The 13126-nt window shown below is 60.6% G+C and overlaps 2 protein-coding genes and 1 long non-coding RNA gene across 14 annotated transcripts in view; 2 read left to right on the plus strand and 1 right to left on the minus strand.

The window, feature by feature from the left end:
* DGCR2 (DiGeorge syndrome critical region gene 2) overlaps positions 1–6972 on the plus strand; it is an 82035-nt gene extending 75063 nt beyond the window's left edge. For 8 of the 12 annotated variants that reach the window (XM_045364030.3, XM_015457448.4, XM_015457449.4 and 5 more), the window contains 3 exons: positions 1319–1471; positions 2000–2236; positions 4165–6972. In XM_045364030.3, the coding sequence (XP_045219965.2) occupies positions 1319–1471; positions 2000–2236; positions 4165–4421 (647 nt within the window). In that variant the 3' untranslated portion in view covers positions 4422–6972. Of the gene's footprint in view, positions 1–1318; positions 1472–1999; positions 2237–3852; positions 3973–4164 lie in introns of all 12 variants that reach the window. The other 4 variants (XR_006690100.3, XR_012419018.1, XR_012419019.1 and 1 more) reach the window with 1 other exon arrangement.
* A 1072-nt stretch (positions 6973–8044) lies between these two features.
* LOC141407871 (uncharacterized) lies at positions 8045–10446 on the plus strand. Its single transcript, XR_012419023.1, has 3 exons — positions 8045–8162; positions 8658–9403; positions 10257–10446. It is a non-coding gene; the product is annotated as an uncharacterized lncRNA (long non-coding RNA).
* Positions 10447–10723: 277 nt separating this feature from the next.
* FAM246C (family with sequence similarity 246 member C) lies at positions 10724–12452 on the minus strand. Its single transcript, XM_045364033.3, has 2 exons — positions 11675–12452; positions 10724–11314 (listed from the first exon to the last, which is right to left on the minus strand). The coding sequence occupies exon 1, from the start codon at positions 12395–12397 to the stop codon at positions 11705–11707; it is 693 nt and encodes a 230-aa protein (XP_045219968.2). The 5' UTR covers positions 12398–12452; the 3' UTR covers positions 10724–11314; positions 11675–11704.
* Between the last annotated feature and the right edge of the window lie 674 nt (positions 12453–13126).

Consider the following 13126-nt stretch of genomic DNA (forward strand, 5'->3'; position numbering starts at 1 on the left):
TGCCCTGGAGAATGTTGAGCAGGACCCCTGGCCTCCACCTACTGAATACTAGTAGCATCCCAGCCAAGTGGTGGCCACGAAAAGCATGAAAGGGTCCAAGAAGAGCAGAGGAAGGTGCAGCAGCTTAGACCCGGTGCTCCTTGGTGTCTAGCCTGGCTGGGACTCGGCTTCATGGCCCCTCCTGCCCACTCACCCAGCAAAGAGGTGGAGTCGGGTCCACCCAGCCTTCCTACACCTACGCCTGGTGCGTGTGTACCCAGTGTGTGGGTGTGGCTGAGCCAGGAGAGCATCTCAGCGGGGAGCCTGTGGGACCCAGTGCTGTGTCCAGGTGTCATCTGCACGTGTGTGCTGGAGCTGGGTGCATCAGGGGATGCACATTTTCTCTGCCATTGCTTGTTAAGGATTGAAGTGACAGGCTTCACTCCCAACCACAGCAGAGACTCATTTGTGAAACGATACCTGAGTTGACCGTGCGGCTGCCCACAGGGACTCACTGTTCCCCTACACAGTCCATCAGGGAGTTGTGGCAATCTGAATCCCAAGTGTACCTTGTACTGTCGCTTCTCCCAGTCTGTTGCTACCCGGTCCAGGCCTCTGTCATTCCCTTCTCTGCCGCAGCAGGTCCTCCTCCTGGCTTCCTGACGCTCTATGCTACTCTCTTGCAGCCTGTCCTCCCCACGGCAGCCACCCGAGCCATGCTCCACAGGGACGCCACCCCCACTCCAAACTGCCAGCAGCTGTCATGAGACCCCTGCCTACCTGGCCAACCCTGGCCTCCCACCAGGACAAGGCTGTCCCTCACCTCCCCCTGGCTCATCTTGTTGGGCAACTGAGCACCTTCCTTCCAAGAGCCCAGGCCTCAGACAAAAGGAAATCTGCTGTTGGACGGATATGGGTGGTGGCCTGTGCACAGCCCTGGCCCCTGGGAAAGGATGTGCACCTCTGCAGGAGGGCCACTCCCCAGCCGCACCTGGGGCATGCAGTGCGTGAGCACAGCCTGCTAGGAGTGCTGGTCCTAGGACAGGAAACCCCACTTTGCTCCAGTGATAGTCAGATGGGCGTTAGCACACAGCAGCCCCGGGGGCCATGGTGAGATGCTCCTCCTGACCTGAGATTCGCTCTTCTGCTTCTGTGCTGTCACCATGTTCTTGATTTTGAGTGGCCTTATTTCACAAGTATCCTGAAGACGGTTGAGTGCAGGGAGACACTGCGTGCCTTGTCCACACAGCCCACCTGGGCAGGAGGACGACAGCATCCCCAGCCCAGCACGAAGGTGGTCCCCCTTCTCAGATCGGCCATTTCCTTCCCTCCCGTTCAGATGGCAACAGCCTGTTCGACTCCATGGCCAGCGGGATGCGCCTGGTTGTCAGCTGCATCTCCTCCTTCCTCATCCTGTCCCTGCTGCTCTTCATGGTCCACCGGCTGCGCCAGCGGCGCCGGGAGCGCATCGAGTCCCTGATTGGAGCAAACTGTGAGTGCCCTCTGAGGGCCACAGCCCTGCTCCCCATCCCCACCCCAGGTCACCCCTGTCTCTGTGAGCTCCCCAGCCCTGGACAGAGAGGGCAGAGGCAGGTGGAGGGCCCCCTGGTCAGATTTGAATGCTGCATGTTGTGGGGTCTGTGTCCTTACCTGTGGGCCAGGAAAGTTCTTGCCAAGACCCTCCTTACTCCTCCCAAACCACAGGGTGGGCAGAACTCGGAGGCCTCTTAGGATCAGAGGCCTGGATCACCCCCTTGCTGGAGGGTTGTGGGCAGCCAGAGGCTGGGTCTGGCAGAAGTGTCAGCCCAGAGGGACAGATTGGTGTGGTGAGGGTGGGACGTGCCATGGAGCACACCAGGGGTCTTACGGGGATGCCGAATGTGGCTGAGGGGTAGGCAGTGGGGCCAGGTGTGTGCACTCAGGTACGGCAGGCCCAGCCTGAGGGTGGGGCGCTCAGGAGCCAGGCAGCCTGCCGCCAGTGACTTGTCTCTGTTCCCGTTCCACACTTTTGATGGCCCAGTGCACCACTTCAACCTCGGTCGCAGGATCCCTGGCTTTGATTATGGCCCAGACGGGTTCGGCACAGGTCTCACGCCGCTGCATCTTTCTGATGACGGAGAGGGTGGGACTTTCCACTTCCACGACCCTCCACCTCCCTACACGGCATACAAGTACCCGGACATCGGCCAGCCCGACGACCCCCCGCCGCCCTACGAGGCCTCCATCCACCCGGACAGTGTGTTCTATGACCCTGCAGGTGCCTGACTCCCCAGGGAGAGGGAACACCTTGTCAAGTAACCTGGCACATGGGGCCAGGCCCAGCACTCCTGCCCAGCTGCAGAGGCCTGGGGCCTCACTTCTTTCTGGTTTTGTCTTTGGTTTTTCCTTTAAGGCTCCTCCTGGGGCTGCCCGTGCAGAAGGGATCCTGATCTCCCTGCCTGGCCGCCCCTGGCTATCTGTGCAGAGAGCTCTAAGGAGGCCTGAGACCCCTCCCTCCCTCCCTTCTGTGAGCACCTGTCAACTGGGCAGCCCTCAGGGCCCTCAGCCCAGCTCTAGAGACCTGGAGAGCCAGGCACTGGCAGTTGTGAGGACAGGGCTGGCCCAGACCCAGGAGCGAGTCACTTGTCTGGAAAGACACGTGAGCTAGAGACACCATGGTGACAGACCCTTATGTCAGGAGGCAGCTCTGTGAGGTGGGAGGAAAGCGCGGCTTCCGTGCCACTGGCCCATAGTCGGAGTCTGCCACCCATCTGATAGTGGCACCATTCCTCAAGGCTGTGTAGCTAAGGAGAGGCAGGCTCCCGACCCCTGGCCTGTCCCTGTCTCTGGTGAGCAGTGCAGGTGTTCCTTCCCCTCTCCCTGTGCATTAGGCCCCCTAACACACACAAACCTGTAGTGTACTTGGCAGGCACTGCCACCCCAAGGCGGCTGTCTCCTTGCATGCCCGCACATCTCAGCAGAATGGGCATTGTGAGGCTGGTGCTGCTGTGCCAAAAGGTCTGAGTCCTATTTGTTTGTTTGGTCAGCTGTCACAGCTCTTGCATGATCTGGGGATGCGGAAAAGACTTGGATTTGACCCCTGCCCTCAGGACACAAGATTGTCACAGTCTTTCAGGGTAGGACTAGCTTCCTGCAAGGGATGCCAGTGGGTGGCAGCAGATCCCAGATACCTCAGTGGGCCAGGTTGCAGAGCAGGGTGGGGGCTGTGAGGGGCTGACCAGGGGGGAGATGCGTCACTGGGGCCTTGTGCTGTCAGCTTTCAGACAGCACGGCCTGTGGTAATGACAAGCAGGCAGCCCAGGCACAGTGGCTCACACCTGTAATCCAGCACTCTGGGAGGCTGAGGCGGGAGGAGGGGTCTCACTATGTTGCCCAGGTTGGTTTGAGAGCAGCCTGTGAGACCTCCATCTCCACAAAAAATTCAAAACTAGCCATGCATGTGGGCACACCTGTAGTGCCAGTTACTGGGCAGGCTGAGACTGGAGGATCACCTGAGCCCAGGAATTCTAAGCTGTCATGAGCCATGGTCATGTCACTGCACACCAGCGTGCAATCTTTTAAGATCCTGTCTCTTAAAAAAAAAAAAAAAAAAGCAAATAATAAAGATCGGGCAAAACAAAGCGAGTGGACTCCTTACCACACAGCCTACCTTGAATCAGAGCTTCCTGCAGACACCTGTGTGGTTTCCAGGCCGCTCCCTGCAGCCCTGTTGCCCACATGACGGTTGTCACATTCCAGCTGCAGTCTTGAATGTTGTTCCACCCACCTGGGACCAGTGCCTCCCTGATGACAAATACCCCTGACTTCCCGCTGAGCCGGGTCTTCACCCGTACTGAGTCTCAGACAGTTTCCCTTTGGGCCCCTCTGTTCTAGTGACTGCTGGTCAGTGTGTCTCCCCGACCTGACACCGATGGTGGGACAGGCGCGTGTCTGCCATTTGAGATGTGTCCTGCACCTTGCATATACCAGGTTCCCAGCCACAGGGAGCAGTAGGTACAACAGGGGTCATGTGGGGCAGGCTCTTCCTTCAAAATCTGAGGCACGGGGAGCCACCCAGGTGTTGCTCCACCCAGCTTCACAGGGGTGTTCAGGCAGGAGGAGTGTCTCCTGGTTCTGCCCAGCTCCCCTGCATCCTCTGTGCCAGGCCTATGTCTGTCTCTGACACCCTTCTGTCTCTCCCTGCAGACGATGATGCTTTTGAGCCCGCGGAGGTCAGCCTGCCAGCCCCTGGGGATGGTGGGAGTGAAGGTGCATTACCCCGGCGCCTGGAGCAGCCTCTGCCCACTGTGGGCGCCTCTCTGGCAGACCTGGAAGACTCTGCCGACAGCAGCAGCTCCCTGCTCGTGCCCCCTGACCCTGCCCAGAGTGGGAGCATCCCAGCTGCAGAGGCACTGCCAGGGGGCGGCCGCCACAGTCGCAGCTCCCTCAATACTGTGGTGTAGACGGCCCGGCCTGTACCCCAACGGTCTGGGAGCACCTGTCTGTTGTCGAAAACGCCGGTCCCTGGGGAGACTTGAAAGGCCCCTGTCCCAGCCTGGACGCCGCGCACTGCCGCACATCACAGGTGGGCATGCGTGTGTACATAGAGACCACAGCCCGCCTCCTGCCAAAAGACGTGGTGGCCTGCACGGAGCTTCCTTGAGGGCTTCAGAAACATGCTTAGCTTTGGATCACTGTCTTCGCCTTTATAAATGGCAGAAGAGTGACAAAATTCGTTCAGACCACACATTTTAGAGGCAGGGAATGAAGAAGGTACTGTGGGCCATGGCCACACCCAACGCGTCTGTGGTGGGCCTGCTCACTGCAGTGTGCTGTCCAGAGACCTGCTGACCCAGTCGGGGATGGGCACAGCGGGGGTTGCCACGGTGCCCCTTGCTGGCCGCCCTCAGGAAGGGCCTCTGGACTGTCGGTGTGGTGTAGGCAGTGGGTCTGCTTCAGGGAGGCAGCCTCTTGAGTTTGCCACAGTGGCTGCACTGAAGACGGCCCCACAAGCCCGGTTGTGAATATCAGGGTGGCCCTGCCCCTGGCTGGCAGCTCCCTTGGGACTCTGGAACCTGAAGCCCTGAGAAGGAGAGCTTGGAAGGAGGTTGAGCTCTTCTCTGTGTCTTTCCATCTGGGCGCTCTGCAGCCCAGCTCTGCGGCAGGAGGCCTGACCCCACCCCGTCAATCCCTCCCAGCATTGCTGTGCATGGCTGCCTCAGGAAGAAGCTCTGGACTGGGGCTGTGCTCTGCGGGCTCTGGAGACTGAGCTGCCTCCTGTCTCTCCACTCTGGAGCCCTGGGCTCTTGCCTCCTGTTGAATTGCCCCTGGGCCTGCCCCCGACCCTGTTTGTGCCATAAAGGGTTGCTTCATTGCAGGAGGGGTGGCTGAAACCACCATCCTAGGCTGCATCTTTCTCCTTCAAGTCCACTCTACATCACCGCCACTGCTGCAGCTCAGTGCCCAGCAGCCGCATGCACACCTCCGGGCCCCTCCTCCGCAGCGCAGGGGCTGGGGGCCCTGCCTGGGACCCTTCTGCCTGAAGGACCCTGTTGCCTGCTCCTGGGCAGTGGTCTTGTTGCCTGATACAGGGCCTTTAACATTTTTGAGGTTTGGAGATTAAGCGGGTTCTGTGCGATTTTTAGCACATCCATCTTTTCTACGTTGAATGTCTGGATCTTTCCTTTATATGTTTGTCTCTGTGTGTGTATGTGGCCAAGCGTTTGCAGGTGAGGGTGGTACATGGAACTTTGCAGGTCAGTGGGGGCCCACTCTTCTAGGGTCATCGACATCCTGGGCTGTGCTGCGGCAGGGCTGTCTCACTCAGTCTTTCCAGACCTGCGGGGGCAGCACTTGGGAGGCCTGGCTGAAGCATGCAGTTCTGTGGTGCTGCTCGGGGACGGACTCCATGCACAGTCCACTTGACACATTCTCACACTGTGGCTGGAGACCCATTTTTTCCATCCCGTGTGGAATGAGAATCTTGAGTTACCCATAGACAGACTTGACCTTTGTGCCAGAGCTGTGAGTGAGTTTTGTCACTGAATTGCCTGTCCCTGAGCTTGGCCTGCTGGAGCATGATGCTAGAGGCTGTGTGCGGGCAGGTTTGCGCTCCTCTTGGAGAAGGGCTGCTACTTCTTGAGAAGGAAGTCCTGGCCACAAGAGTCCCCCGCTGGCTGCAGAAGACAAAGCAGGAAGCACGTCATGTATCCCACATGCACTGGGGCATGGCAGCCAGGTTCCAGAGCAGCAGGCATGTGCATTATGGGTGCCAGGTGGCCAGTGAGGGCCCGAGGACCACACAGCAGAGTCCCCCACGGGCCTGATCCTGAGAGCTTAGAGGGTTCCTGCTTGGCCTCAGAACTGTGTGTGCAGGACAGGGTAGCTGGCACGAGATGTGTGGGACTGGGACGCTTCCTTTGGGGACCAGAGGAACATTAGGGCCAGTCAGACGTGTAGGGGGCAGCGAGGCAATGGGGTAAAGTGGACCATGCAGGCTGCAGAGGGTGGGCCTTGGGCTGGCCAGGGGTTACTGGGTGGCCCCTTCCCCATGCGCCTCCACAAGCACTCAGACCACTGGCACGTCAGGCCAGTCAGAAGGTCCACATAGCAGAGCTGCCTGGAACACCTGTGGCTCCAGGAGGCCCTTGGGGGCATGAGGAGAGCTGGACTCGCTCATCTATCCTTGCACCGCCATCCAGAATGCCCCCGTTGCAAGGCCTGCTGCAGCCCCCAGTCTGACCAGCAAGTCCCGGGGCTACCCTTGCCGAACCTTGTGCTCCAGGGGTCCTCCTACCCCAGGACCACCTTGCCACAGTTTCTCGGAGACCAGGTGTCCTCTGACCTGCCATGTGGAGGTGGGATTTGATACTGTACATTGTCTTGATGCCTGTTTTTTTTTTATGTTTTCCTTTCATTAAGGGTTTTTAGTTTCTGGTTGGGTTGACACTAACTTTTCTTAAGATGCTGTGAGAACCATTTCATCCAAATGCCAAATAAACTTGTGTTCTGGAAGAAGCATGGTCAGTCCTTGGTGTGACCCCCACAGCTGCCACAGGCTAAGGTGGAAGAGACTGGGTACCCACCTTTCAGCAGAATGCTCCTAGGGTTTGCAGCCCTTGCAGGCGTCCAGCAAACCCCCTGAGGACCAGGCAGAGCTGAGCCTGGAGCCCCCAGGTAGGGTGTGCAGGGAGAGCAGCAGCCCTGAGCTGCCTACAGCTATCCTGCAGCACCCAGCCTCGCTCGAGGCATTGGCTGCTGCCTTGGCAGGTGTTGCTGACTTGCACAGGATCCACATAGAGGCTGCTTGACACCATCTGGGAGCCAGCATGGGACGGGGTGTCGGCAGGGCTTGGAACCGGGCCGTCAGCCCCATCTGCTCTAAGCTCCCCTCATCATCCAGGTGGCTGGAAACAGCCCCTCCCTCCAGTCCAAGCCACCTAGTGTTACAAAGTAGCCTAGGTCTTCTGCAGCCTCTTCACACATGTCCAGCAGTGCCATCTCTCGGTGTCAGAGGGTAGGGGGCCCAGGAAGTGTGATTGCATGCCCTGCTCTGGGGGCATTCCAGGTGTGTATACTTGCGGGAAGTCCGGCGGCCGGACGTGAGAGGGATCAGGGTTAGGAAAGGAGCTGGTAAGTCCCTTGGCAGGGATGGGAGCCTCAAGGATGCGGCCCCTCATTTTTTATCCAATCTTCTGGGGCAGGAGTGGAGTGGTGGTGTTGAGTCCTGGGCACACAGGTTGCTGTCAGCACCCTGGACAGAGCCCCGAGCCCTGCATCTGGGTAAGGGCCGTCTTCCCATCCCCAGTGTGGGTAGGGCCCTGCCCTCTGGCGATTGGAGAGAGGCGTGGGGTGTAAAGAATTCCCCTCCTCTGACCTCCTGTCTTGGCCTGGATCCACAGGGGGGTGCTGGGTAGGAGGCAGGCTGTGGTCTTGGGATGGGGTGGCAGTTCCAGGCCCACAGTGGGGCAAGAGACGTCCTACACCTTCCTCCTATCCTTGCCCCAAAAGTCATGGGTGCTGGGGTCCAAGGTGCCCTCACTATTTGACCTTTCTTGCTGGTGGCTTTGGTGTGTCATTTGGGTCCCCAGCCTCTATTTCCTGGACTGTAAGTGGGGATAATAATAGGTCACCCCTCTCCTGCAGGATTAACCTCAGCGATTGTTGCTGCACTCAGTGCAGCCCTGGGACCAGAGCGCACCTGGGTGAGTTTGGAGAGCTTGCTGTCTTCTTGGTGGCCCTGCCTGGGGACTGCCTCCTCCCACCCTCTCCTCAATAGCCATGCCCCTAGCCCACCTAGCTAATGAATACATACATAGCAGCCAGGCCAGCAGCCTGGCCACTTTCTAGTCTTTCCTAGCTGCGGCTGCCACTGAGCCACATGCGCCCCTGGCATTGTGCTCGCCTTCCTTGTGGTGCAGCTGGTGTGGCGCAGACTCTGAGAGTGGGCACCAGGACTCTGCCTGTCTGGTTTCCAATCTACCCTCTCTTGCCACGCTCCACCACCCCTTAGGTCTTGCCACTGGGGGTGGGGAGGGACTGGGGGCAGAAGATACTGGGGTAGGGGTGACAGGAGAGAGGGTTCTTCACTGGCCTCCCCTGGCCTACTTCATTCTTGGACTCCAGCTGATGGCATGGGGCTTAGAGAGGGCCCAGACGACTGGCCTCTCAGCTCAGCCCCCTGCCCACTGTCTCCATAGGCACCTGCTGCTACGACTCCCAGGACCCCAAGTGTGGTGAGGACAGAGTGAGGCTGTGTGAGATCAGTCTGTGTCCTGGGACCACCAGAGCATGTGCCTGTGGTGCAAGAGTGGCCAAGAGACAGTCTGCACCCTGCACTCTGTGGTTTTTGCAGGTTTCTGTCTATAGTCCTCTGCCCCAGTGACTGGGCATCAGTGCAAGTGTGTGACTGTCCCCCTGTGCGTGAGTCTGGGCCTGCTGTGACCGTCGGTCCTGAGTCAGTCAAGGCTGGTGTGCCACTGTGGCCAGCCCAAGCGTGTGCAGGTGATAGAGGTCCCAGTGTGGGTGTGCAGCTGTGTGCCGGAGACCCTTCCGCCTTCATCTCACCATGGGGCAGTCAATCCTAGATGGCTAGGTCAGATGCAGGGTACAAGAGAAGGGGGGCGCTGTGACCTGTTCAGGTGTGGGGCAAGCAGGGAGCTGGGTTTCCTGAGGCTGGGCTATCCTCTGGGTGTATGGGGGCCACCCTCTGCTGCACCCCCAGGCTGCCTCCCTGACCCCCCTACCCCAAAGACCCCAGTCCTTGTTCTCACAGGCCTCACCCACTGGAAGAAGCTGGCCCCAGCCTGTGGGGGCCCAGGCCAGTCCCCCATCAACACTGACCTTCACAGGGTCCAGCGGAACTCTACCCTCGAGACCTTCATCTTCCAAGGCTATGACTCAGCACCTTGAGGGCCTTGGACCCTGGAGAATGACAGCCACACAGGTCAGCACCCTGCGGTCAGGATCCCTCCTAGGCAGGGGCAAGAGCCCCACACAGGGCATGAGAGCTCCTGCGTGTACATAGGGACCAGGACCCCCTACACACGGGAGCTGAGACACCCTACAGGGCCAGAAACCCTCCACAGGGGCTAGTTCCACAGGGAAGGAGCATCCTCACACAGCAGTCCAGATGCGCCCTCTGTGTAGGCGCCAGGCCCCACCCTACAAACCACAGCCAGCCGTGGCCCCTGAGGACCAGGAGTCAGGGTCTCTGGCAGGACCAGGATCCCTGACCACACACAGCTGGGCTCAGCCCCACCCCAGGAGGGCTGCCCTCTGCCCTCTTCCTTGCCATGCTGGGTGTAGGCGGGGAGGGTTTCCCCTGCAGTCTGTGGAGCTCTGCTCTGCTGACCAGCAGGAGCCCTGGACACCATGGGTCCCATTCAGTGGAAGCAATGGGGCCCCACTGGGAAGCAGCCTGGCCTGAGGAAGGGCTTCTGCCCATACCCTGCGTCCTAATGGCACAAGGTGGGCAGGTGGTGAGGTAGAGAGGGTGTCATGTGCCTCCTCCCCGTCATTGCTACTCTGAATGGACGCTGATCCTCAGAACCACCTGGAGATTTGGGGGGCTGGGCTGCTGTCGCCTGCCTACCGCACACTGTAGCTGCACTTCAACTGAAGGGGGGCTGGAGCTGAGCAGACTGGGAGCACGGCCAGGACAGGCAGAGCCAGGCTATGGAGGTAGACTCGGGCACGAGGTGGGGTGGCCGGAGTGCTCCCACGGAGGTGAGAGAGAGCAAGGTGGGGGCACCTGGGTGTCTTGCCCCATACCGCTCATGTATAACTTCCGCCCACAGCAGCCTCTTAAGGGGCACGCCGTATTGGCCTCCTCCAGAGCCTGGGTCCCAGCGACAGGCCCCTGCTCTTCCCCCACCCTAGCAGGTGTGCACTGGGCTCTGATGGGCCTGGGGCTCAGCTTGTGCTTCTGTCAACCGTGGGCGACCCTCCATGTGAAATGAACAATGAAATAAACAATGCACAGAGTGACCTTAGCCTAATGTGGCGTAGTCGGGGGGGTGTGTGTGACCTGGCGCGGTCCCCTACTGCAAGAGGAGCATTTCCTGCCCTAATCCCACTGAGGCCTCAGTGTGCCTGTCTGTTCTGTGGGAGCCCTCTGAGTGACCCTCTCCTACCTCACCAGAACCCGGGATTCTCCAGGTTCCTCTCAGAGGGGGAAGGGCCCCCACCCTTATCCTACACATTGTGTCTGACTCCCCTGGTCAGATGGAAGGAGAAAATCTAGCAGTCAGAAATTCCACGGTTAGGCCAAGATTACATTATTTTATTTAAAAAATAAGCTGGGTGACCAACCCAGGGACACTGTGCTCGGCTAAATGATGACTCCAGCTACATTTCCCAAGGCCAAGAGATGAGAAGCTGCTGGCTCCAGGCTCCGCTGCAGGCTGCCCTGGCTGAGTGGGTGCTGGGCACCACAGAGGGCTGCCTGGTGTTCCGAAGCCATGGCCCAGTGCTTCCCTGGGAGTTCTGCTGTGGAGTCTGCATGGAGGGTGAGTCTGGAGAGATGTTCGTGTCCAGGTGGCTGCCTGTGGTCTGGCTAAGGGGTGAGTATTCTTGGTGTCACCGCCCAAAGTAAAGCTGGGTCCACGGGACACGGACTGGGTGAGGCTCTGTGTCCAGGTGATGCTGTCCAGTGAGAAGGGTTGCAGTCAGAGTGAGGGTGATCGGAGGCCGCTGTCCAGCTGGTGCCGTGTGGAATGTGATTACATACTGGTTGACACCGTCCTGAGGGACATCACCAGCTGCGTGTCTCAGCTGTCCTGTGTCCCTGGGATCTGTGCCCTTGTATGTGGGTGACACTATTCCAGTGCGTGGAGACCCTGCCTCCTCATGAGACCTTGAAAGAAACAGAACCTGCAGTCACCCCCAAGGAAGGGGAGTCTCAGCTGTTCCCTGACCCAGCCCTGACCCAGACCCAAGGCCCAAAGGCCCCACTCTAAGGTCCAAAGGGGCTCCACCCTGTTCTCTAACCGGACTCAGTCTCTGGCAAGGACCCAGGCTGCCATCCGCACTCCCCAGATGCACGTGGCCCACCCTCCGCCCGTCCCACGCCCACCCCCTCCCTCCAGTACCAGAGCCCTAGCCGGCGGCACCCGGGCACCCTTCTGGCTCAGAGCCACGCTCCACGAGGGGGACCGATCTGTTCACTTGCCCCGTCCTGGGGGTACCAGAGTAGCCAGCGCGACGCCTTCCGCACCTCGCCTAGGCCGCCCTTGTGCGGCCGTCCTCAGTCCCTGCCACCTTGCGGGACCCCAGGAGGCACCGGCATCTTCTTGTGGTTCTTCCCGGCCGGGGTTTGGTGCGCTCCACCGTCTGCTGGGCCGTCCGGGGCGTCATCTGCGGTCCTGGAGGCGGCGACCAGGGCGCTCATGGCGCCGAGCGTCCGCAGCAGGGTCGGGTTGCGGGGCGCGGCACGGAGGACCGCGCGGGGCTCGCGGCTGGCAGAGGGGGACGGCGGCGGCGGCGGCGGCAGCAGCGCGCGCAGGGCGTCCAGCTCCGCTCGAAGCTCGGCGCGCAGCGCCTCAATCCCGGCGCCCAGCTCCGCGGGCACAGCCGCCAAGCCCTCCTGCAGCCGCCGCTCGCTCACCTCCAGGACCCCCGCCGGGTAGGTGGCCCCGCCACGCGGCTCCCCGCACACCGAGCACACTGAGTCGCGGCTGTGCGCCCCGGTCCTCTCGCCCACGCCCACCGTCCCGGCCCCCGCACGCTCCACCAGCTTCAGCAGCCGCGGCACCTCGGACCGCGAAGTTGCCTGGGCCCGGAGCTGGCCGCGCAGGCGAGCCAGCCGGCCCGGGGCTCGGGCGTCTTCCCGGCCGGGCCCATTGGATTGTGGCCCCGGGTCCCGCCAGCGGCCGGCGCCGCGCCGCAGCACCTCGCTGGCTCCGTACGCACTTTGCGCCTGGGCCCCAGGCTCCGCCATCCGCACTGCTGCCTCCACAGCCGCCAGCGCCCGGGATGGCCGGAAGCCTCAGGCTGCAGCCTAGCGACCGCTGGGGCCCAGGCGACGTACCGTGGAGGGGGCCCTCGGGATGGCTGTGGGAACGACCAAAGCCCTGGGGGATCCGGCCTGGGGCGCGGTGAACCCCGGCAGGGCAGGGTCCTGGGCAGCCGGGTTCCCAGGGGACCCTGCCGGAACGACGGCGTTGTGGGCAGGTTCTCACCAAGAGCATAGCCCAGTTTCTGGGCAGAGGTGACATGGAGCATCGCCAGCCGAAGCCCAGGCACCACCCGCTACACACAAATCAGGAACTGAGCTCACATTTTCCGCTGGAAGCTATGGAGACAGTTCTCCATCATAGTCAAGGGAAGACCAGGAGTGGTCATGGACCCCACAGCCCTTTTCAGTGGCTCAGGGCGACCTCCTTCCATGTAGTCCAGGCCATTATCTCCTCACCCTGTCCGCTAGTCCACACAGCTGGAAGAATCCATCCAGGTGGCATCTCCAGCCCCAAGCTGCTGGCCCTTCCATGCGAGCTCTTCAGGGTCTCCCTTACTCTCCAAGGCGGCCCACCTAGGGCCTCTGGAAATCCCTGGCCATCTCAAGCTGGGTTTTTTGTTTCGTTTTGTTTTTATAAACAGGATTTTGCTGTGCTGCCCAGGCTGGGGTGCAGTGGTGCAATCAATCATAGCTCACTGCAGCCTCCACCTC

The sequence above is a fragment of the Macaca fascicularis genome, chromosome 10 (assembly GCF_037993035.2).
Source record: "Macaca fascicularis isolate 582-1 chromosome 10, T2T-MFA8v1.1".
Taxonomy (NCBI): Eukaryota; Metazoa; Chordata; class Mammalia; order Primates; family Cercopithecidae; genus Macaca; species Macaca fascicularis.